The 24,904-nt window shown below is 42.8% G+C and overlaps 2 protein-coding genes across 6 annotated transcripts; both read right to left on the bottom strand.

The window, feature by feature from the left end:
- Positions 1-135: 135 nt before the first annotated feature.
- LOC116317992 lies at positions 136-7,650 on the bottom strand. 5 transcript variants are annotated; one of them, XM_039619916.1, is made up of 11 exons: positions 7,524-7,650; positions 6,789-6,965; positions 6,595-6,710; positions 4,787-4,930; positions 3,892-4,674; positions 3,521-3,788; positions 3,029-3,217; positions 2,355-2,438; positions 2,053-2,239; positions 1,695-1,902; positions 136-1,596 (listed from the first exon to the last, which is right to left on the bottom strand). In XM_039619916.1, the coding sequence occupies exons 2-11, from the start codon at positions 6,931-6,933 to the stop codon at positions 385-387; spliced, it is 3,336 nt and encodes a 1,111-aa protein (XP_039475850.1). In that variant the 5' UTR covers positions 6,934-6,965; positions 7,524-7,650; the 3' UTR covers positions 136-384. The 5 variants fall into 5 exon arrangements, with proteins under 5 accessions (XP_039475850.1, XP_039475848.1, XP_039475849.1 ...); XM_039619914.1 differs by having other exon boundaries at positions 7,419-7,568; XM_039619915.1 differs by having other exon boundaries at positions 3,029-3,214; positions 7,419-7,568.
- Positions 7,651-11,524: 3,874 nt separating this feature from the next.
- LOC120442618 lies at positions 11,525-24,631 on the bottom strand. The gene is made up of 13 exons (XM_039619464.1): positions 24,582-24,631; positions 23,617-24,042; positions 22,003-22,515; positions 18,242-21,891; positions 17,901-18,168; positions 17,441-17,629; positions 16,642-16,725; positions 16,337-16,523; positions 15,974-16,181; positions 15,429-15,875; positions 14,797-15,045; positions 11,851-12,085; positions 11,525-11,751 (listed from the first exon to the last, which is right to left on the bottom strand). The coding sequence occupies exons 2-13, from the start codon at positions 24,014-24,016 to the stop codon at positions 11,525-11,527; spliced, it is 6,657 nt and encodes a 2,218-aa protein (XP_039475398.1). The 5' UTR covers positions 24,017-24,042; positions 24,582-24,631.
- Positions 24,632-24,904: the final 273 nt, after the last annotated feature.

Genomic DNA, 24,904 nt, shown 5'->3' with positions numbered 1-24,904 from the left:
CTTTGTCTTTAATACTAAAAACTCAGAGCCAAAAAACTTTCTTTAATACTAAAACTCAGAGCCAAAAAAATAAGCTCACTATGGAATGTAAACTAGATCAGGTGAAAATAAATAGTTGAGGGCAAAAGTATTATGATGTCCACAGTGGAAAAAACAACTTTTTACACTTCTTTTCCAGCAGTGTGTGGCTCTCAGTCTTTTTTTTTTCTTTCTGAGGGCAAACTCTTTTTTTTTTTTTTTTTTAAACAACTCCTAAATGACATTTTAAGATTTTTTAAAAATGTATCACAACAGCCCTAAAAAAGAATGACAATGAAAGGCAGTGAGTTTCCCTACACCAAAAACACAGTTACAATCAGAGATTGGTAAATTCTGTAGCAGATACTATTCTTTTCCCAAACTTCCCTGATTATGGAAATTCAAAAAGCAGTTGTGGTTACGTGAGATACAAAGAAAGACACAGCACTTGAGACATAACACTCGTGATGTCCTCTGACAGTCCCCAAAACGGCACCTGCCCCCCTCTCCCTCTCCAAGTTGCTCCGGCCAGTGACCTGAGCCGTCATATCGTGTGGCTGCGTCTGGCAGAGGACTCTCCTCCACCAGGATGGGACTGTGGGTTTCATTTGTTGTGTGAACCTCTGCTGCCGGCGGCTGGGGAGGAACTGAGTCTTGGGTATCCGAGCAACTGGAGAGGATCAAAGCCTTGGACACTTCCAATCTGAAAGCCATGAGAGTCAAAGGTGGCACGGATGCTCTGAAATCCTGTCGATACAGGAGCCAGGAGTTTACCAAAGCCAGATCCGTGAGGTACCAGAGCACTGCTTGGGGCCAGCAGCTTGGTGCAGAGGCAGTGAGGGGAATTGCATAAAGATTTTTCAGTTCTCTGTGGAGACGGGCCGACATCTGGGCTTTCTCAAAGTTTTCAATGAGAGAGGCCGCGCTCCTTTGGCCATTTCCCGCAGTAGAAAGTATGAAGCCACAATGGGATCTGCGCAGCATCAACTTCCCATCTGAGCTCACAAACTCATCCCCGATCTGTCCTCGAGCCCCTCCCACCCTGCCTGCTCCATGAACCCCAGCACCTAAAAGGCGTTCGAGCATCACAGGGGTGGAGAGTTCCTGTTTGCAAAGGAACACCATACTACCTTTGGGGACCATTTTTTCTACAGAACCTTCTTTGTCTGAGAGATCCACCTTAAGATCGACATGTAAGAGTAAGCCGTCAAATCCAATTAACGCAGTGCTGTAGAGAGACAGTTTGTTGTTGTGCACCTTCCCAGTGAGAGGAAGTGGATATTGGTCAACTGCATAATCGCCCTCTCGTCTTAATGACTGGCACCCTGCTTTGAAACGACACAATAATGGCTGAACTTTCCACAGGGGATCAGCCTGTTTTGAACCATCTGAGCCATTTGCCTCGTCACCACATTGATCACTATCACAAGTTCCTTTGTGGGGATTAGCGTTGGCTGGATACTTTGAAGAAGTCAGCTTCAACGTGCGAGACAGCTCGAGGAAACGGGACAACGGCATGGCTTCAGCAATCAAGGGAACCTTAGTCAAGTCTTCCCAGTAGAGCTTTGCACTGGGAAACTAAGAAAGTAACAATAGAAAAAAAAATAAATGAAGTTTTAGCATCTAACCAAGAGTGAGGTAATAATTTCAGTTCTCAGACAGGCAGAAATACATACCTTCAAAGTTCCCATTGCGATGTGGATCCCAACAAAGCGTGCAACTTCCCTGCCCGTGACAGCGTCAGGCATGTTGGACAGTTTATTAGTACAGTTGGCAATTTCTACCCAGGTATCCCAACCAAAGTACTTAGAGAAGTAATCAATGGGCTCTCTGGTTCTGTTGCCATCTCTTGGTGCATTAGACGGGATCACAGATGTTGGCAAACTAAGGGGGGGAATAAAGTAAAAAGAACAAACATCAAGAGCAAATCTTACACGTATGTAACAGAGGAACAACAGCAAAACTAGAAAAAAAAAGGTATTTAGAGTTATTTCTATGTATGATAGTTTTGTAGACTCAAAGGTCTTACTGTACCTTTGTGATGTGTGATCTGACTGTTGTGCGCTGATGGCCGAGTTCTTGGAGAAATAGGCAATTACTTCTGCTTCTGAATCAAGCTGAGGATCTGACAATTCAAAACCACCCATATCCTCTTCATCGGGACTTTGGAGGAGAAACTCATGAAGATCTGGTAGGTGCTGCCACTCAGAGTCTGACACAGCTAAAGGACAGATTTATTATGTAAGAGGATCATCTTAAGTTTTATTGACATCATCAATAAACAGCTTAAGAAAGTCTCTCAAATATAAATAATCATTCCACAAAAGGGAACAAACCTTGTTGATCGATGACCTCAGGATCTGAGAAAAGACCTTTGACTCTTGTTTCCTGATAGTCTGGTACAGAATGGATCGATTCACCTGTTTAAACAGACTCAAAATTAATATATAAGCCTTTATGTAGTATTTGGAGAATACTAAATATAAAAATCGATAAGAAAGTCAAGTCTCTACCATTTGTATACCTGAAAAATACTGGCGATCGTCAGTGCAACCTGCTAGTAGACACACCTGTCATCAATTTTAAAATCCTAGATATCTTCCTTCTTGAGTTATTGCACTCGTAAGATTTTCAGAAATCTTGATCTCTGACATTGACATTGAGGTCACTGAGATTAAAATCACCTGAGATTTTTTGTAGCTGCACTGACAGTAATAATTTGAAAATCCTCATCCCTCAAGTTATTGCATTGACCAGATTTTCAGAAAACCTGACCTGTAAACTTTAGGCCAAGGTCAACAAGATCCAAACTCATCCAAGGCTTTTAGCAAATAAACCTGTGGTATCAATTTGAAGCTACTATGCGGTTATCGCATTGACAAACTTAGGGGTCAACACTGTCTGCCCATCCAGCAGGGTGATGACAATACCCCATCAGCCTTTTACGACTGAGGGTTAAAAATGGTGGACTTCAAAGTAAGTGGAGGTGGAGGTCGAGTGAGTTACTTACGTATATAACAATCTGCTGTTTGACTTTCTGTCTGATTTGCATCGTGGGATCCCTCTGGGTTTCTGCTGGTCCCAGCAGATTCTACTAGGACCTCTCTCTCCTCCTCCTTTACTGGATAGAAAATACACTGGCTGGTGTTGAACTCTGGCAAGATGCAACAGTCCGTTGTCCTCTCCCCAACCTCTACTGCTAAAATACAAATCAAAGAACATGATTTAACACGACACAATGTTTTTCCAAGAGTTATACTGATTGTGACCACTTGTACGCTGAGGTTTTAAGTATCAAGCTAGTATCAGAACGTGATTAGCCATGAGTGGAAGCTGTACCAGCAATACTCTGTTCTATCCAATAATCAGAAATCCCGTTACTCTCTAAAAACTAAAATTTGATTTACAAAAGAAATCAAGAGATACTGTGCCAGTTGGTATGCAGACTGCAGAAATCAATAGTTTTATAATTACATATTGGTTGAGAAACCTTAATACTTACTTGGGATGACTGTATTTTCACTAAGTGTCTCTACATTCCAGCAAATGTGTCTGCTGCCATTTGTGGCTGGAACATCATTCACTATGAGGCTGCTTTCCTCTTTCACCAGAACAGTCCTTATATCGCGATGATGCAGCAGCTGCACGCTTGCAGTCTGTCTATTTTGACTAGTGGATGCAGTCAGTGGTTGATTTGAACTGTTCTCTTCAACCTTGATTTCATCACTTCCAAGAACTTGTACCTCATTTTCAGTGATGTAGCCCAAACCCTGTAATGAAAACAATTTATTAAGTATGCAGTGTTGAATTCTATCTAATTTGTCTCACTTAGTTTCTGAATCATCTTTTTCCACTTGTGTTTTCAGGCTTTTCCTCTGGGTGGCTTTGCTGGTGAGCTTTCAATGTGCGCTCTCGGCCAAAGCTCTCCCCGCAGGTCGGACAGGCAAATCGGCCCACGGCGTGCGCGCAGGACATGTGGGCATCCAGCTGCTCTGAACTGGCAAAGCTCTCTTCACATTCTTCGCAGGGGTGGGCTTTCCGTGGGGCGTGCTTCTCCTTCTTGTGAGCACGGAGCTGAATCAAGCCGGGGAACGTGAGGTCGCACTTGGGGCACGGGTGCTGACGGGGTGGGGTCGGTTCTGCTTTAGGTTTCCTCTCCTTTGCTGAAGCCTGACTCTCGTCCTCGGGAGTTTTTTTATCTTCCATTTCTGACTTTGCTGTCACCGTTGCTTTCCCTTTTTCTTCCGCTGGGGTTGCCGTCGAGTCTGATGTGCTGCCGGCCTTCACGGTCTTCTCGGGAATGTCTGCTTCCTCTTTCTTTTTCCGCTTTCCCTTTTTCTCAGCACCTGCAGGGTCTTCAGCCTTGGCAGGCCGTCCGCGTTTCTTGACAGATGAAGCGCTGCCGTTGCACTGCTGACCTTCGGAGTATTTCTCCTTGTGTGCTATCAGCTCCGACTTAGCTTCAAATCCCTGGTCACACTTCTTACAGCGATGGGTTTTTGTAGAATCTTCTGGCTGTTCTGTAGTCTCGACATCTGGGCGTGGATGCTGGGTCAGGTGATGAGCACGCAGCAGTCCGGCACTACGGAACGTTTCATTGCAATCTTTACAAACCATTTGTTTCTCTGGGCACACCTGTCTTCTATGGGATGTGAGCTAGACAGGAGAGAAGTAAATGGTTATGCACAAACATTAAGCACAAATACATAAAGCTAGAAACTGATTCGTTCTGCTGTATGTTCTAACACAGCTGGCAAATTCTACTCACTTCAGAGAACGTTTTAAAGCTCTCTTTGCAGTGAACACATTTGAAGGGCTTGTCATCCTTGCTGTGTGTTGGCTGGTGCTGCGTCAGTTCCTCAGATGACAGAAATGTGCGGTTGCACACGTAGCATGTGAACAATGTGTTTCCCTGAGAAAAGATGACCAAAAAGAACGGGGGGGAGAAACATTTAAAACCTAAAGTTGCTATTAGGGACATGGAGTTGTGAAGGCTCTTTGAGAGAAAAATGGACTTCTAATCACTCAACTGGAATCTGGCACCTTGAAGAGTAGTGTATAATGTGAAAACTATATAGTGTAAGTATGTCTGTGAAGGTTCTCAGTCATCCAGGTCGTCGTAGTCTAAGGAGCTTGGAAAGAAAAGCGTCTGGACTTCTTTAAGTTGCTTGAAGACGTTTCACCTCTCATCTGAGAAGCTTCTTCAGTTCTAGGGTCAAATGGTGGAGACTCACAGATTTAAGCCCTGTGGGAGTGCCCCCCCCCCCTCCAAGAGGGACAATGGGCCCCCTAACCATCTGTCTCCTCTATCCTGAATGTGAACATTGGCATCCTCAAAAGACAGTTGGTTTGAAAGAAGCCATCTATGTCCACTGTGAAAGACCATTTTTGAACAGAGGCATTGGCTTACAACATTGTCTGCCATCTATAATCCAGTTTTGAGATCCATTCCCAGACACCTTAACGCCCACTCACATCCTGGGCAATTTGACCTCAGGAAATCAAATGATAGGGTGGGGCTAGGTTTCACAGTGGGTTCACCCGAAACCTTGGCTGATTGTGACCCACACCCATTTTCACACCTTGGCTCATGTGATTACATAAATGATCAATAGGGGGTCCATGACCCTCTTTGCGGGACACTCCCATAGGGCTTAAAATCTGAGACTCTCCACCATTTGACCCTAGAACAGCGGTCCCCAACCTTTTTTGCGCCACGGACCGGTTTATGCCCGACAATATTTTCACGGACCGGTAATAAGGTGTCGCGGATAAATACAACAAAATAAAACTAGTGCCGGTACCGAAAAAAAGAAGATTTATTCATAACACACGTGAAAAGACCCAGGAAAACCGAGTTAACGATAAAAACGATAACAAAATAACGCTGAAAACCGATAAAAACCCTGAAAACCATACATTTCACACCTGAGCCTCGATTCTCGCGGCCCGGTACCAAACGACTCACGGACCGGTACCGGTCCGAGGCCCGGGGGTTGGGGACCGCTGCCCTAGAAGCTTCTCAGATGAAACGTCTTCAATCAATTTAAAGAAGTCCAGACGCTTTTCTTTCCAAGCCTGCACTACCGTGTTGTTACAGTGGGTTGGACATGTCCCGATTTTTTTTGCTGCAGCCATTTTCAAAATGAATGAGGATGGGTTAAGACTGAGGAAGTCTAATTGTGCAGGCTTTTACATGACAAACAGCGCACAGGGATTTCCAGATGGCATGGGACTCAAGGATGGAGATTTCTGCAATGGTGATACAGAAGATCACTAATGGACAAAAGGACCATAACAGCACGTAATGTAATGTGGAACACCCTAATTCTTAGAGTAACTTTATCCACCAAAGGATAAAGGGAGGACTTTGTTTTTAAGGTCAATGACAACTAAAACCACAAAAAAACCACATATCTGCAGTTTTAATAGTTTCATTATTGCAAAATTGGAAAAAAAATTAAAAAAGAAAAATCCCAACTTTTCATCATTAAGCAGGATTGAACTCTTCTGTGTCTTAATCAATTCAACAAAGTCATCAATTTAGTTAAAACTGACACACTCTGTTCCTCTCACCTGCTGCAGCTGCTGCTTGTATTCCTCCCGGTGGCTCGTCTTCATATGTCTCTCCCTGGCTTTTGCACTGCAGAACGTGATGAAGCACTGGAAGCACTGCAGGTTTTCATGCTGGTCTGAATCCACAACAGATTTATTATGTGCTGTTGCTTTCAGGAAGCTGATTTAAAAGGTGTGATCACTGCATCACTCACAGGAATGAACCGAGGGAGCCGGAGGTCCATTCAGAGTGATGGGTTTGTAGGGTTCTGCCGGCTTTTCCGGGGGAGCCTCAGGTGGTGGATCTGGCAAGCCTCGTCCCATCACGATCTCCTCTATGTTCAAGATCTCCGAGTCCATGCTGCGATGTTCGCTGTTCTTCCTGGAGTCAACTTAAAAACAAAAAAGACACGAAAGACAGTTTAATTACCACGTGGAACAAACACTAGTTTAATAAACAGCGGGAAACATAACAGCGCCAGAAACGCAGATATGTGGTCATTACGTTAAGTTCAACAGATGACTATACAGAAAAATAAGCGCCTTCCTAATTAGGTTGGTTTAAATAACGCCAATGCAACAGTCTTTAGAATCAGCAGAGTATAAAACCCAAAGGCCGTGAAACCTCTACACAGCTCACTTCACTAAAAAAGCTTTGATATATCCACGCGGTAAACTGAAGCTGTTTCAATTACAGATAACCGCCTTAGCTAAATGTTTACGTTAACGTTAATAACAAAAGTACCGTGCTAGCTCACTACTAGTTTGCAGGTTGGCGCTGACACCGACTCCCAGAGAGGACCACAGAGTTTCCGTGTCCCCTTTTTTTTTTTTTTTTTACATACCATTTTTTAAACTCATCTTGTGACGTTTACATGCATCTGCCACGAATCAATACGAAACAAGCTAAGACCTAAACGAAAGGCAAATAATTCGCTACAAGCCATTACCTCTAGTTGTCCAGTCTACGGTAGCGAAAAGTTTACGGTGACTGTAGACAGTTACGTTTTTTCATTGGCTCGGAGACTACGGTGACTGTCGACTCGGTAGACTCTGGCCCAATAGGAGCGCTGGCCCACTGTAGACTACCAATCGTCTTTCGACGGAAGTTGCGTCACCAAAACAAGAACATGTGGTTGGACAGGGAATCAACCGGCAACTCCGCTATGTTTATGGAAAGTCGCATTTCTTTTATGTTTACGCTAAGTTACTGACTCTAAGACGCTCCTGGATTTAACTGAAATTATACGCGGCTGAATAGCTCATTTAACTCTTTTACTTTATAGTTGCGCAAAGGCTGCGTGTTAGCCAACATCTAATATATAACTCTCATATGTAGCCTTTTCAGTGGATACAACTGGTGGTGGCAACACCAGCAATTCTTGTTGTAAATCCAGATGCCCCTGCACATCGTCAGCAGACCGAGTGAGAAGTATGGTCTTCCCTAAACCTCCACAAGAGCTGCTCAGCCGAGTCGCTGCAACCACTCACGCACAGAAGCTTCTTCGAGCAGAGGGTATCCACGCAATGCCTGGGAAAGCTGGTGGTGTTTTCCGTGACACCTTACATATTATCAGTATATATTGCTCGTCGCTTGCTTTCTTTAAGTGTGCACCCATTACGATGATATTGTTGATGGTAACGTGTATGATTCCAGCCTACCTGACAGGCATTTTTGAGTTTTTGTACACAACCAGGGCTGGACTGGGACAAAAAAAAAATCAGCCTGGGCATTTTAACTACGCCCACCAAGCATTATAGGAAAAGCCATAAAGCCTTCGAAAAAAAACAAATGCTGTTGTGACAGTGATGTAAACTGTCTTGTTGGTATATATGTATGATTTCTATACATTTTACATCAGATATAAAACTTTGGTTGTAAGATTCAGATAATTATTTATTAAAATCTAGACGTTTTATTTATTTGTCTCTCAGAAACATTCATAACTTTCCTTCCACTCATTCATGTCACCTAAAAGGTAAACCTGTTTCTCCATCACCTGTTCAGCTCTGATGATTCAGTAAGGACATCTCCTGGTTTCATCTTCATGTTTCCCTCTCACCAGGATATCCAAACCGATATCATGACCTGCAGCTTTTACGGCTGTGGCTCCAGCAAACATTAGCTGATACTAGAAAGTAATAGTAAATACATTCTAACAACAGCTGATCAAGGTTAAACGTGCTGCCGTTGTTTAGCGCAACCTCAGCTGGTTTCCTCTTTCTGGCACAAAGTGGGCGATAAACAAACAAGAGAGAGAAGCCGATCAGCTGATCATTGACCAGTTTCATGATTGAAGTAGTAACAGGAGAGGGAGGGAGAGAGAATGAGTGAAGAAAAGACAGCAGCGCAGCGTAAAGACACAGAATAACTCCAACTTTGTGTATTTTTTTTTCATTCTAGCTGAAGTACGGGACAAATTGTGTTCCTTTTCAGCCCAATACGAAACGCAGCCGGCCAAGTGGCCGCCATGGGTCTCTCCTCCTCCTTCCTCCCCTTTCCCTCATGCACGTGCTGGCCTCTGTGGAAGCTCCGCCAAAGCCACCACCAAACATCAGAGTTATTTTTATACATCTGCCAGCATCTGGCCAATCCACCCCCTTTCATTTTTGTATACCGTTACAAAAACAACAACAAAAAAATAACCTGGTGGGCCGATGGCCAGTCCAGCTATGTACACAACTAATTTTGCAAAGCCCCTCACATTGCAGTTGTAATCAAGTTCACTGATTGACTATCCCGCAGTGCTGTTTTCGTGTATTCCTGTTTCATCCACTTTAATAAATTGCTCCATGTTACAGTAACAGTGAGTTGTGGATTCATTTAATGAAAGCCTAAGTTGGGCTTTAATCTGCCTTAGACTTACTGACCTTCTTTGAATCAGCATCACAATAGTTCTAAGGGCACTGACAAAACATACAATTATAAATAAATAAAATCTATAGCAAGAGAAACATGTTTGATACGTTTTTTATTAAGTTACACACAAATAGCATTCTCTGCCAACAGGCTCAGAAGACACAACTACATAGAAACACATAAACAGACCAGAACCAAAGAAGCAATGTGTACAATCAAGTGACAAAGACAAGTTTGTGAAGTATATGTACAACACATGCCTCTGCAACAGCTTCAGTGTTTCCTGGAATTGATTCCGAAACACTAACAGAGCTATTATCTATCTGTTATGTCAGTCAAATTTCCCCCAGATAGTCTTGGTTGAGATCCGGTGACTGTGAAAGCCATGGTATATGATTCACATCATTTTCATAATCAACTATTCAGCGACCCCTTTTCAAATACTTAGTCACAGGACAAAGATAATCTCTCCTAGCAACTTTGTACTGATTTTACGACTCATTTCTCTTTGACAAGTGGACCCTAACATGGCAGCAAAGTGCAACAATGTCTCTCTGTGTAGGGGGTCAAGAGTTCAGGGTATGCCTTTAATTTCTTGCCTGTCTGTAAATGACAGTGTAATGGTATGCATAATCCTTCAGATTTTACCAGTATAAAAGTGAAACAATTACATTGTCTCATCGGTGCAACCTGAAAGACTCCTCTTACAGCTAGTCTTTGCACATTATAATAACACAGAGAAAAGAAAGCAATTAATTCTCAATTTCTGTTAATTACAGGGTATTTTCCAAGCTGTTTTGGCTCAAAAGAGCCAAAGGACAATCCTCATCAATATTGACAAGTCCCATCGGCCACTCATTACGCCTCACTTGTGCATCTTTGTTGAGCATCAAATCTCCCACCTTGAGGTTTGCATGCTTACGTTGCCTCTTGTTTCGGCTCTGCAGTGTCCCTAAGTACTCCTGTCTCCATCTGGTCCAAAATGTGTTTGCAAGGTATTGAACTTGCCTCCACTGCTGTCGATGGAGATCTTTCTCAATAAAACTTCCTGGAGGGGAGAGTAGTGTACACCTTCTTAGTGCCTGGCCTCTTCTTGTGCGCCTTGTGACCACAGACCAAGGGCCAAATACATCCAAGCCCACAAAGGTGAAAGGAGGTTCGGTGCTGATATGATCAGAAGGCACATCTGCCATTCTTTACTCAGTTGCTCTTTTCCTAAGTCTGTTGCAGATGATAAAGTTGTTGATAATCTGCTTGATTAGCTTCCTGGCTCCTCTTTTCCAGTATCAAGCAGTACGGACTGCACCTTCTGTGAACACCCGTCCCTGATGCATTACTCGCTGGTGATGGTATTCTACTATCAACTTGGCAACGTGGCTACCACCTGGAATAATGAGAGGATGTTTCTCCTTGTAGTCGATGTTAGGGTGTTTCAGCCTTCTGCCTATCCTCAAGAGTCCTTCATTATCACAGTAGGGACTGAGTTTCTGTAAAGAGCTTTGTTTTGGTATGTTTTTACTATTGGCAATACAGGCAAAGATCAACACTCTCAGCTTTTGTCAGTTCCTCTACTGTGTGAGACTGTTTGCAATGATGCCATGAACTGCAAGAGAGGTCTTCATCTTTGTTTTTGGGGACTTTCACAATATGAATGAGCAAGCTAAGGGCCCTGAGGAGTTTCTTCAAAGAGGAAAAACGTCTGAACCTTTGCGATCCTAGCTGAGACCCATCATTGCTCGTGTGAGTGACAAAGCTACGTATTTCATCATCCAACACGGGGTCCACGAGGTCATAGGTTTCAGTTTCTGTTGTAACACTGGCTTGTAACAAGAAAACAGGTACTTTAAGCCAGGCACTGTCACCAAGCATGGAAACAGGCACTGAGCATGTGCTTATGTCAGCAGTGTTAGAGCTCGTAGAAAGAGTGACATTGTTTTGGTTCTGAAGTCCTCCTGATTCGCTGCACCCTGCTGCCAACATGTACATAGAACCTCTTAGTCTGGTTACTTATACAGCCTAAAACCACACGGCTGTCTGTGTAGAATTCAACTGCATCAAGATTTAGGTCCAGTTCAGCTGTGATGGGTTCAGCTAACGCAGCAGCTCCCAATTCCAAATTGGCCCCACAATCTGGGATTGTGGGGCCAATTTTGCTTTCCCCAGAATGAAGCCCACATGATTTGTAAAGGGCTTCACTGTGTCTGCTACTTGGAAGTTAAAGGTGTCTTTCTTAAGGTCCCATATCAGACCAAGACTTCGCTGGGTAGGTGTCACATCAGTCTCCAGATTTAGCTCCTTGAGCCCCTTTGCACGGTCATCTGGAGAAAACGCAACAAGAACCTCAGAGCTATTCGATGCTATTTTATGCAGACGATGGTTAGATGTGGCAAGCATTTTCTGTGCTCTCTTTAACGCACCGTCAATGTAGAACTCCCTCTTAACGAAACATTGTGCATCTGATCCAAATTCCTCTACACCATAAGCTGCTGCATGTCGAAGGCTGTATATAGCTACAGACGGGGAGGGACTGTTGCCAAACATGTGAACCTTCATGTGATACTCACAGATGTCACTGGCAGGATTGTTGTCTTTATGCCAGAGGAAGCGCAAATAGTTCAGATGGTCCTCTCTTTCAATGAAACTGTGAAACATCTGTTCAATATAAGCGGTTACTGCAACAGTTTCACGTCTGAATCTCAACAATACACTCAACAAGCTATTATTGGGGTCAGGTCCAGAGAAGAGGACATCATTGAGAGAGACGCCATGGCACTTTGCACTTGAGTCGAACATAACTCTGATCTGACCCAGCTTCTGTGGATGGTACACCCCAAAGGTAGGTAAATACCAGTACTCCTTGTCCACTTCAAGTGGAGGAGCCAGTTCAGCATGGTCATGATCAAATATATTCAGCATGAAGGCAAAGAAATGCCTCTTCATTTCAGGCCTTTTTTCAAGGGTGCGATGAAGAGAGGATAAGCATTTGACCGCCTGGTTGCGATTGTTGGGCAGCTGCTGGGAGGTCCCTTAAATGCAATTGGTGCCATCCAACTGTTGCTGTCATCTGAACACCTCTCTCTTCATGACCTCTAGGAACAGTTTGTATTCAACAGAAAGGCCAATTTTGTTATCGTCCTCAGATGTATCAAAGATAGTGCTTCCAAGAGTGGATGCATCATCTCTAGGTGTTTCAGTGGTAGGGAAGGCTTTATGCTCAGTCTTGGACCCATAATTCTCTTTGATATGAACCATATTTGGGAATGGCCTGAAATAGGATGGGCGATTGTTTTCAAGCACATTAGTATGATAGGCATCCACAGTTACAGGCTTGTGAGCATCACCTAAACAGACATCACCAATGATAACCCATCGCAGATCCAGTTTCTGTGCGTATGGGGCATTGTGAGGACCATTTCTATGCTGCCACAACTTATGGACACTAAGTAGGTCACGTTCCAGTAAAAGGAGGATCTCAGCTTTGTGGTCGAGTGGTGGGATAAGATGGGCTATTGGCCTTAGATGAGAATGTTCTGCTGCCACCTCAGGGCAGCTATCTCAGCTCTGTTACTCGGAATGTTGTTAGATTCAATTATTCAATTATTGTCGGTAGCGTGACTGATGTGGCTCCATCTAGTGACAAAGCCTGTGGCTCTTCTACCCATCATTTCTGTCGTTCCGGCACATGCAACCTTTATGCCATAAACCTCAAAAAACTCTGTCCTGGCAAGCAACTGAATACTCTGATCACAGCACAACATAAGCCTTTGTCACTGGCCCTGGCTGCGCTTTTGGGAAAACCTTTACCAAGCAGATCTTAGAACAGGATCTTCCTCTCTGAGCCTTTTCACATACTTCAGTACCAGTTGATGTTACAGCAGGCTACAGCAGGAGTTGTCTCTTCTGTGCCCTCCCCGCCATGACCAAAGAGGGTGGGAGACAAGGTCTACGGCCTTCTGCAGAACACGCTGGAGGTTTTTTCATGGTGTAGTCCAAAGTTTAACTGACAGTGTTGGTGATTTTATCAACATTGATTGAAGTATGAATGGAGCATCAGTACCATCAGATTTTTTTTATTCACCATGCAATACCACCGGAAAATATTCTGATTGGCAATAGCTTTGATTGACAATGACGCAAACACACTTCCAATGCAGTAAAAGCATTTCTGGATTTTAAAAAAAAAAGTCAGTCATGGATTGGCCTTCCCAGAGCATGGACCTGAAGTGGTGTGGGATCATGTTGAAGTCAACATCCAAAGTATCTAAAAGAAAGCTTGTCTAAGAGAGTTCAGCCTGTGATGTAGAATAAAAGTGCTAATACCAAATGTTGACTTTCAAGCTTGCTAGAATAGTATAAATTGTTTTTGCTTAATAGTCTATATTTTTTTCCACACATATATATATATTTGCATGTTTCTGCAACTATTTCCCCTTTTCTAAACACAATACAAAGAAATGATGGGTGAATAAAAACTTGGTTGCACGTTCTACAAACAAACCATTTTGACGTGTATTTGTAGCTTAAATTTATTTTGTTTTAACCACCAATTTGTACAGTACTCTGTAATATGTATTTTGTATTTCAAAACTCATACAAGCATGCATCACCTCTATGTGCTAGGATAGTTTTTCTTTAGTGGATAATGTTTACTGACCGATGCACTTTAATTACTCTCATTGTTGCAGTACTGTGTCCTACTTGGTTATTTCAGTACACAAGAGCTTTAATACGTTTTTGGCACATTTTTCTTTTTCAAAACTTGGACAGTTCAAACCATGATAAAATGTACTTATAAGCAGTCCTCAAATGACTAAATAAATAAACAAATCAAAAGACGCATGTTTTTTTTCCCATTTGTCCTTTATTGTTTTCTAAAACTCAAATAAATGATACTTTCTTTAATACTACAATTCATAGAGCCAAAAATAAGCTGACTATGGAATGTAAACTAGATCAGGTGAAAATAAATAGTTGAGGGCAAAAGTATTATGATGGCCACAGTGGAAAAAATACAACAACTTTTTACACTTCTTTTCCAGCACAGTGTGTGGCTCTGAGTCTTTTTTTTTTCTTTCTGAAGGCAAACTCATTTTTTACAACTCCTAAATGACATATTAAGATTTTTTAAAAATGCATCTCAACAGCCCTAAAAAAGACTGACAGTGAAAGGCAGTGAGTTTCCCTACACCAAAAACACAGTTACAATCAGAGATTGGTAAATTCTGTAGCAGATACTACTCTTTTCCCAAACTTCCCTGATTATGGAAATTCAAAAAGCAGTTGTGGTTACGTGAGATACAAAGAAAGACACAGCACTTGAGACATAACACTCGTGATGTCCTCTGACAGTCCCAAAACGGCACCTGCCCCCTCTCCCTCTCAAGTTGCTCCGGCCAGTGACCTGAGCCGTCATATCGTGTGGCTGCGTCTGGCAGAGGACTCTCCTCCACCAGGATGGGACTGCGGGTTTCATTTGTTGTGTGAACCTCTGCTGCCGGCGGCTGGGGAGGAACTGAGTCTTGGGTATCCGAGCTACTGGAGAGGATCAAAGCCTTGGACACTTCCAATCTGAAAGCCATGAGAGTCAAAGGTGGCACGGATGCTCTGAAATCCTGTCGATACAGGAGCCAGGAGTTTACCAAAGCCAGATCCGTGAGGTACCAGAGCACTGCTTGGGGCCAGCAGCTTGGTGCAGAGGCAGTGAGGGGAATTGCATAAAGATTTTTCAGTTCTCTGTGGAGACGGGCCGACATCTGGGCTTTCTCAAAGTTTTCAATGAGAGAGGCCGCGCTCCTTTGGCCATTTCCCACAGTAGAAAGTATGAAGCCACAATGGGATCTGCGCAGCATCAACTTCCCATCTGAGCTCACAAACTCATCCCCGATCTGTCCTCGAGCCCCTCCCACCCTGCCTGCTCCATGAACCCCAGCACCTAAAAGGCGTTCGAGCATCACAGGGGTGGAGAGTTCCTGTTTGCAAAGGAACACCATACTACCTTTGGGGACCATTTTTCTACAGAACCTTCTTTGTCTGAGAGATCCACCTTAAGATCGACATGTAAGAGTAAGTCATCAAATCCAATTAACGCAGTGCTGTAGAGAGACAGTTTGTTGTTGTGCACCTTCCCAGTGAGAGGAAGTGGATATTGGTCAACTGCATAATCGCCCTCTCGTCTTAATGACTGGCACCCTGCTTTGAAACGACACAATAATGGCTGAACTTTCCACAGGGGATCAGCCTGTTTTGAACCATCTGAGCCATTTGCCTCGTCACCACATTGATCACTATCACAAGTTCCTTTGTGGGGATTAGCGTTGGCTGGATACTTTGAAGAAGTCAGCTTCAACATGCGAGACAGCTCGAGGAAACGGGACAACGGCATGGCTTCAGCAATCAAGGGCACCTTAGTCAAGTCTTCCCAGTAGAGCTTTGCACTGGGAAACTAAGAAAGTAACAATAGAAAAAAAATAAAATGAAGTTTTAGCATCTAACCAAGAGTGAGGTAATAATTTCAGTTCTCAGACAGGCAGAAATACATACCTTCAAAGTTCCCATTGCGATGTGGATCCCAACAAAGCGTGCAACTTCCCTGCCCGTGACAGCGTCAGGCATGTTGGACAATTTATTAGTACAGTTGGCAATTTCTACCCAGGTATCCCAACCAAAGTACTTAGAGAAGTAATCAATGGGCTCTCTGGTTCTGTTGCCATCTCTTGGTGCATTAGACGGGATCACAGATGTTGGCAAACTAAGGGGGGGAATAAAGTAAAAAGAACAAACATCAAGAGCAAATCTTACACGTATGTAACAGAGGAACAACAGCAAAACTAGAAAAAAAAAAAGGTATTTAGAGTTATTTCTATGTATGATAGTTTTGTAGACTCAAAGAAGGTCTTACTGTACCTTTGTGATGTGTGATCTGACTGTTGTGCGCTGATGGCCGAGTTCTTGGAGAAATAGGCAATTACTTCTGCTTCTGAATCAAGCTGAGGATCTGACAATTCAAAACCACCCATATCCTCTTCATCGGGACTTTGGAGGAGAAACTCATGAAGATCTGGTAGGTGCTGCCACTCAGAGTCTGACACAGCTAAAGGACAGATTTATTATGTAAGAGGATCATCTTAAGTTTTATTGACATCATCAATAAACAGCTTAAGAAAGTCTCTCAAATATAAATACTAATCATTCCACAAAAGGGAACAAACCTTGTTGATCGATGACCTCAGGATCTGAGAAAAGACCTTTGACTCTTGTTTCCTGATAGTCTGGTACAGAATGGATCGATTCACCTGTTTAAACAGACTCAAAATTAATATATAAGCCTTTATGTAGTATTTGGAGAATACTAAATATAAAAATCGATAAAGTCAAGCCTCTACCATTTCTATAACTGAAAAATACTGGCGATCGTCAGTGCAACCCCTCAAACTGCTAGTAGACACACCTATGTCATCAATTTGAAAATCCTATGTGTTCCTTGTCGTCACAATCACAAAATTTCCAGAAAACCCTCTCTGACCTTGGTCACTGAGATTTGAACTTGTCCACAATTTTTAGTAGATGCACCTATGCTATCAATTTGAAAATGCTAGGTGACTTCCTTCTTGAGTTATTGCATAAGATTTTCAGAAATCTTGATCTCTGACATTGACATTGAGGTCACTGAGATTAAAATCACCTGAGATTTTTTGTAGCTGCACTGACAGTAATAATTTGAAAATCCTCATCCCTCAAGTTATTGCATTGACCAGATTTTCAGAAAACCTGACCTGTAAACTTTAGGCCAAGGTCAACAAGATCCAAACTCATCCAAGGCTTTTAGCAAATAAACCTGTGGTATCAATTTGAAGCTACTATGCGGTTATCGCATTGACAAACTTAGGGGTCAACACTGTCTGCCCATCCAGCAGGGTGATGACAATACCCCATCAGCCTTTTACGACTGAGGGTTAAAAATGGTGGACTTCAAAGTAAGTGGAGGTGGAGGTCGAGTGAGTTACTTACGTATATAACAATCTGCTGTTTGACTTTCTGTCTGATTTGCATCGTGGGATCCCTCTGGGTTTCTGCTGGTCCCAGCAGATTCTACTAGGACCTCTCTCTCCTCCTCCTTTACTGGATAGAAAATACACTGGCTGGTGTTGAACTCTGGCAAGATGCAACAGTCCGTTGTCCTCTCCCCAACCTCTACTGCTAAAATACAAATCAAAGAACATGATTTAACACGACACAATGTTTTTCCAAGAGTTATACTCATTAGCCAGAAGGTGATTAGCCATGAGTGGAAGCAGAGGTGACAACAGCTAAACTTTGGTCTATCCAATAATCAGAAATCCCGTTACTCTCAAAAAACTAACATTTGATTTAAAAAAAGAAATCAAGAGATACTGTGCCAGTTGGTATGCAGACTGCAGAAATCAATAGTTTTATAATTACATTTTGGTTGAGAAACCTTAATACTTACTTGGGATGACTGTATTTTCACTAAGTGTCTCTACATTCCAGCGGATGTGTCTGCTGCCATTTGTGGCTGGAACATCAGTCACTATGAGGCTGCTTTCCTCTTTCACCAGAACAGTCCTTATATCGCGATGATGCAGCGGCTGCACGCTTGCAGTCTGTCTATTTTGACTAGTGGATGCAGCCAGTGGTTGATTTGAACTGTTCTCTTCAACCTTGATCTCATCACTTCCAAGAATTTGTACCTCATTTTCAGTGATGTAGCCCAAACCCTGTAATGAAAACAAGTCTTAAGTATGCAGTGTTGAATTCTATCTAACATAGCTGGTACTGCAAGCGTCTCACCTGTGCTTGATTGTCACTTGCCATCATCAGGCACTGCTCCTTTTCAGCAGTCGCTCTCTGTCTAGAAGTAAGGAACTTCTCCAGTATGAGGCCTGGAGACTGGTCCATCACCTTATCTTGTTCCGTTCCTCCATGGAGCCCTCTTTCCTTCATTACTTCTTCAACACTCGTGGTAATTGACTCCAGCTCAAAGACGACTTGGTCTTCAGGAGATCCCTCTAATGTAGAGGGAATGGAAGGCAACAAAGCACCGGGAACATCTGCTTTGTTGATATTTAAATTGGAACTTGTCTCCGGCTGTGCGGTCTTTGTGCCGATCTCACAGTCAATCATTTCTGAATCTGAGGTTATGGGATGTTTTTCATAAACTACCTCACAATAATCCTGCTGTTTCTCTGAGTCTTTGGGAGCATCTCCAGCTGAAACCCTCTTTGATGGTAAATCCCTTTTCAGACGCCCTGTTCCTCTACTCCTACCTCTCGTAGAATTCATAACGGCTCCCTTTCCTTCTGCTTTTTGCCTCTGAATTAAAACTTCTTCTTCTTCTTCTTTGATCTCCACTTGATAAGTGGAACATGAAACAGTCTGCGAACTCAGACCATTTTCACTTGTATCAGTACTGACTAGGATAGGTCCTTTATCATTATTTCCACTTTCAGAACTGCAGCTTGCAATTGATTCATTTTGAGGAACAGTGTCACGTTGAGAAGTTGGATCGTCTCTCTCATTCTGTTCCCCAATAGTGACTAAATCTACCTCTAGAAGTAAATCTTCCTTAATATCTTCCTCTGCAGTACCCTGGACTTCAGAATCAGAGCTGGAATTCCTTGGGGTACCTTGTTCTAGCTTCTTATCATCTGATGCCGAAGGTTTTTCTGTCTCATCAGTCTTTGTCTGAGTAGAGCTACTTAAAGGGGTTTCGGATGTGAAATCTGGAAGAGCCCCATAATGTTTCACCTGTTCAGATGATGAGCAAATGATTGGCGATATATGAGATGGATTACCATCTTCTGTTTTGCTTCCATTCTTATCTTCATAGGTCTTCACTTCAGCATCTGGAGGAGGTATGGGTAAAGATGGGGAGGGGATCAAAGCTGGAAAGGAGAGACTTTGTTCCCTTTCTTCTAATGCATTCTCTCCCATCTCTGTCTCAGTGTCCCAGTCTGTAGCAGCATTCTTCATCCCAACAAGCTTTTCACTTCTTTTGGGAAGCTGGTAAAGATCCAAGGTTGAGACGCCTTCAAAGATGTTCCCATTGGTGTAAGTGAGACTGGGACTTTCTACAATATGCACAGTTGCCTTGTGCTTCTGAAGGGATGAGACTTCACCAAATCGCTCTCCACAGTCCTTACACTCTAAGGCACGCTTGGAATGAGATGTTATCACTCCTTCGGTCTCTATTTTTGAGGAAGCTTTACGTTTTCTGGTGTTCTTTGGTTTGGCAGGTGTTGGCTCAGGTGGTTGATGGGAAAGCTGGAGCGAGGACATCAATGAAAGTGCTTTCTGGTTCTTTTTGGGTCTTCCTCCTTTTTTCTTACCTTCTGCTTTGAGATTATCTGTGCACTCACTTGCTGGATGCTTGAGATTGTTGTTGTTAGTCTGTTGAGACATTGTCTGGGACTCATGAGGTGAAGCATCTGAGGCTTGGGTTGATGCCTTGGAAGGGTCCAACTTGTAAACTTTCAGCTGAGGCTGTTTATGGCCTTTTAGTAGAAGCAGAGAGTCTTGCTTTATATTTGAGCAAGGTGTGTCTGCCTTTTTGACTTTTCCCCCTTTTTCCATGTCTGTCTTTGGCTTCCCATCCTTTGCATTTTTGCGTTTTTGCTTCTTTTGTATTATTTTTGTCTGTTTTTTCTTTGTAAGTATAGGCGATGCTACAGTTTTGTGCTTACTTATTTGCACAACACCCACACTGGCCACTTCTGTTTGCTTTTTCATCTTATTTTTTCTTGTATCCTCTTTGAGCTGTTCTACTTGTGGGGCTTGGGGCGATAAGGGTGAGTTTGTTTCAGCAGTAGATAATACTCTTTCTACTTTTTTATCCTTTTTTCCTTTCTTTCCCTTCTTCTGTGATGGTACTTTTTTCTCTGTGAGTTTTTTGGGTGGTGTCTTGCTTCTTGTCGCCTCTTCTTGCATTGGCTGACGCTCCTGCGAAGGCTTCCTCTGTTTCTTGTTTTTCTTTTCTTTGCTTTGTGGGCCAAATTTAACAACAAGGTGGGGTTTTTTTGACCTTTGGCGCTTGGCAGGTTTGGCATCAATTTGTAAGTCATCTTGGTAGATGCTTCCCACAAAATCTTGCATATATCCTTGAAAGAAAAAAGCTCTGGCTGGCTTTCTTTTCCGGACTTTCACCAGCTCTTGGGCTGACATTACATTAATGGGTAATTCTGAGATCTTTGCCACCTTCTTAGACTGTAATTGCGACAGAACCTTTTCTTCAGCAGGCGGGTTCTCTGATTCAGACAGGTTATTCTTGGAATCTTCCAGAAGTTTGTCAGGTGGTTCTTCTTCAGGCTTCTTTTGTGCCTCTTCTTGTGTGTCTGGATCTATCACAGAGTGCACCTGATTTACATCTACTGTTTCAATATGTGAATCAAACACTTTTGTGGAGTCAGTTTTTGATTCACTTGAAGGTTGGGTGAGTGCGTTTGCTTGAACAACTGTGCAAGAAGAAATGTCCTGTTCCTCTGGCTGTAAATATGTTCGCTCCAACTCAACGGTAGGCATAAGAGGTGGAACTGACAGGCTGGTCTCTTGCTCATCTAGGACGGCATGCTCTGCAGTCTTATCGAGAGTCTCTAGTTCTGTAGTTAGTACCAGAGAGGAGGAAGGGATTTCATTTTGTTGGATTGCTTGGGATTGCTCTAGCACCTCAGTTGGTATCAAAGCAGGGGTAAGTTCTAATATGACCGTCTGCTCCAGAATTTGTTTAGGATCATCTACCTCATTCTGACTAACCATTTGCTCCACAGGATTAGAATGAAGCACATCAATATCCGGTTGCTGAAGGATCTGATGCATCCCCTCTCCCTCGGGTCTCTCTGCTTGTTCAGTTGGAACAAGTGTAAGCTCTGCATTTTCACCTGCTGCTATGTGAGGACCTAATACTGAGAAAGAGGGATTTTCTAGCTGTCCATCTGGAGTAATAGGTTCCAGTATAATTGTTTGCTCCATTGGATCATATGGATTGTTTGAAGGGTCACCTTCATCTGTCTTAGAGTCTGTTTGTTTCAGTCCTATAAAATCTATCTGCGGTGGACTGAGATTCATATTCACCGGCTCTAATCCTTGTGATACTTGCTGCACCTCCAATGGTGGGGCATGAGGTGGCACCTGCCCCAGTATGACAACTTGGTTCACTTTCTGCACATTTCCCAAAGACTCAATAAGTTTGCGAATCTGCTCTGTGTCAATATTGGCATCAACTTTTTGCAGGGGTCCGTTCGGCTCCACCTGTAGTAGTGCTGGTTGGCAGATGGATATCGGAGTTATAATGGGTGTAGTCTGTTTCACTTGCTGTCCCTCTGGGAGAGCATTACTGGCAGTAGCAGGCAAGGAATTGTGTTTAGTTTTCATGTGGTGCAAACGTGTCCTGGAACTCTTGAAAGTGGCCTTGCACATAGAACAGGGATACTTTGTTGCTGAAGCACCTAGAGACAATAAACGAAGAAACTTTATGGTGATGCTTTTAATTCATTTCAAGTCATGACATTTCTATTTAACAACACTTTACCACTTGTACCACAGGCTTTTTTTCTTACCATCATTTTTTCTCGGTTGTGCTTTAGCTGTGGTTTCTCCCCCCTCTCCTTCAGCTCCCTCTGGCGAGTGTAACACCAAATGTTTCTGCAGAGCCTTGGACATGGTGAACCTCTTTCCACATTCCTTGCAAACATAAGGCCTCTCTCCAGTGTGTGTGCGCCGGTGATACTTCAGCAATGTCAGCGTTTTGCAAGGTTTGCCACAGTCAGTGCAGGCATAACCATCTTGGCCAAAATGAATTTTTTTATGAACGGTCAACTCTGATGACTTGTTGAAGGCCTGACTGCAGATTGGACACTTGAAAGGTTTCTTCTCGGTGTGGGCTTTCTGGTGGACCATGAGCTCTGTGGAGTTTGTGAAATGTCGATCACAAACGTAACAGGCAAACAGGGCGTTCCTCAGTATGCACTGTTCATATTCTGCTGGGTGGCTCAGCTTGAGATGACGTTCTTTGCTCTTGTGATCGCTGAAGATTATATGGCACTCAATGCACTGGAGGGAAAGTTGAGATGCTACAGGGGAAAAAGGCAGAAGCAGAGTAGCGTTCACATATAACATGTGCCTGTATCCTTAGACTCGAATCCATATAAAACATACATGCTCACAAAAACAAACACGTGATTCTAGGATTATTTCATTTACGAATGTGTAGGTAAACACCCGACAAAAATTATACCGCATAGTATTGCAATTTTTTTCATGGCAACATTGTATCCATAATGGGAACCAAATATCAATATTTTGTTAAATAAATGAAAACACTACTAATACTATTAACAAAAGGGCATCTCATGCACCTCCATCCTGAGATAACACATGTAGCCAAGCAAACTCAGATTAAACTAACTCGACAAAAGAAAGATCCCAAACTGGACACACTTAGCCTGACAAAGCTAATGGCTCAGTCACAAAGTTAAAAATAGGACAGCAACCTCCTTACAAAAAACATGATTAAATAAAAAATTGTTGGGTGCCTGGTGACTGGTCTGAGACCAATCGCAACTTGCTGTGACTAAATGGTTGCTTAGAGTTTGGGCTGAGTGCAATTACTCATAAAGAGATTGTGGAAGGTTTGCAAATAATTGCTCTCTAATTTACAAATGTAGACAGATTGCCAACATGTTTTCATCAATGTGAATGAGTCTTTGTTGAGTCGAGTTTAAGAACATAGTTTGCAGTTGAAAAAACGGGGGATAAATCGCAAAATATGCATATATAAGCATAATGGAAAAATGCTAGAAATCAAAATAATATCGTATTGTGGGTGAAGTATTGTGATAATATTGTACTGTGGGGTGTCTGGTGATTCCACCTCTAATATGAACCCAACCAAAATAATTTCTCACTTTGAGTTTTGTCTGCTACTGAACATTAGATTCTATTGACTGTACAGATTTAACCAAACTTCAAACAGTATCAGCTTAATGAAGCAATGTTAGGTTTACATCTTGTAAAAGTACTGCAAAAGATACAGTCATACACAGTTATTACTGTAGATATTTTTACAGTAGAATATGATGTCTCCTGTAATCCTAAATTTGAAATAATAACAATCAAGCAGGTTTCTCAGTCCTCGATAACACATAACACGGAAAGACAAGTAAAACACTCACACGTGAGAGGCATGACCAGCGGTTTGGACATATCCATCTTCAGAGGATCTACCATGGCCTTCTTGGAAGGAACATATTTCCTGCTGTCACTTACAGCTTTCTCCTGCTTTTTACCCTTTTGTCCATCACATCCAGGATTCGTGTTAGTTTCAGGTACCGGTGGTTTTGCAGCTGTGTCCACGTCCATCCCTACCTTTGCAGGTGTTTCTGCTGATTTTAGCCTCGCTGCACTTCCCTCCAGTGCGATTACCTCCTCAGTCTCAGCAGCAGCTCCCTTGCTGTCTTTTTTTTGTGCATCTAGCTCATTTTGTGCTGGCTGAGCCTCGGTGTCCAGTGGTGGCTTTGCGGTTGCTGTGGTCACAGGGTTTGACCCACTCTGAGCCTGGTTTGTAGTCTGCATTTGTATTCTTTCTTGTTCAGATGTTTCTGTGAAGTCAGGTTCCACACAGAAACACATATGACTGATAATTACACAGATACTAATCGCCCAATTTCATTTAGCTTTTTGCCAAGACTGCGGGTTTTACGCATTGTAAAAGGAGTGAAAAGCATCTTTGTAATCCACAGAGCGACAGCTGGGGGACTAGCGAATTACTGAGCTTGTAACATTTGCATTACAAAAAACAAAGCAAAAAATCAACATGGGGCTCAGCCGCCACAATGGGGTGTAAAAGAATAAAATAAAATAAAAAATTAAAGACATGTGAAAACATTAGAGGAGCATATTCTTACTGGTGATTTCCTTGAGCAATGTCTCTCTAATAACCAGACGAACATAATGGTAGCCTGGTTAGCCTAATTCACTGATTTGCGGTAAAAATCAGTGTGCAAAATGCGGTACTTCCGTGCTGATAAAGCGCAAATACACTACATAATATTTCTCGATTTAAGGCCACTCATTTACACAGACGCCCACTTACACAGACACGGTGTGTGGAAGTAGGAGGATGTAGATTCAGGGTTACCTAGGCTCACTCGTCCGCCCAAACATCACCGCGTCGTTTCTGACAAAGCCTGCACGGAGGAGATGCAGACATCGTGACGTCACGTCTGACAAAGCTCGCGGAGGAGTGATGGGAAATGTGGTTTTCCAGCAAGTTTGGGCCACTCTGAAAACTGTTACTACCGGTTGGCATCCTTGACCAGTGTTTTTTTTTCTTTTTTCCAACAAATAAAATCTCAGAAGAGGGAGAACAAAAACCTTTAAAAAAGTGTAATATTCAGTTTTATTGTAAAATTTCCAGGGATCCTCAAAGTGCAGGTGTTCACAGAGACACTTTAAACAAAG

The sequence above is a fragment of the Oreochromis aureus genome, linkage group 11, assembly GCF_013358895.1.
Source record: "Oreochromis aureus strain Israel breed Guangdong linkage group 11, ZZ_aureus, whole genome shotgun sequence".
Lineage (NCBI taxonomy): Eukaryota > Metazoa > Chordata > Actinopteri > Cichliformes > Cichlidae > Oreochromis > Oreochromis aureus.
The sequence above is the reverse complement of the archived record's forward strand: the minus strand, read 5'-3'. Positions and strand labels throughout refer to the sequence as shown.

Coding starts and splice junctions, on each gene's coding strand:
- LOC120442618 (XM_039619464.1), bottom strand. CDS start 24,016: ATGCAGACTACAAACCAGGCTCAGAGTGGGTCAAACCCTGTGACCACA. Junction 16,726..17,440: donor AACAGCAGATTGTTATATAC/GTAAGTAACTCA, acceptor CTGTTTAAACAG/GTGAATCGATCCATTCTGTA. Junction 11,752..11,850: donor GAGGGAGTTCTACATTGACG/GTGCGTTAAAGA, acceptor CGTTTTCTCCAG/ATGACCGTGCAAAGGGGCTC.
- LOC116317992 (XM_039619914.1), bottom strand. Junction 3,789..3,891: donor ACCAGCAAAGCCACCCAGAG/GAAAAGCCTGAA, acceptor TTTTCATTACAG/GGTTTGGGCTACATCACTGA. Junction 1,597..1,694: donor TCGCAATGGGAACTTTGAAG/GTATGTATTTCT, acceptor TTACTTTCTTAG/TTTCCCAGTGCAAAGCTCTA.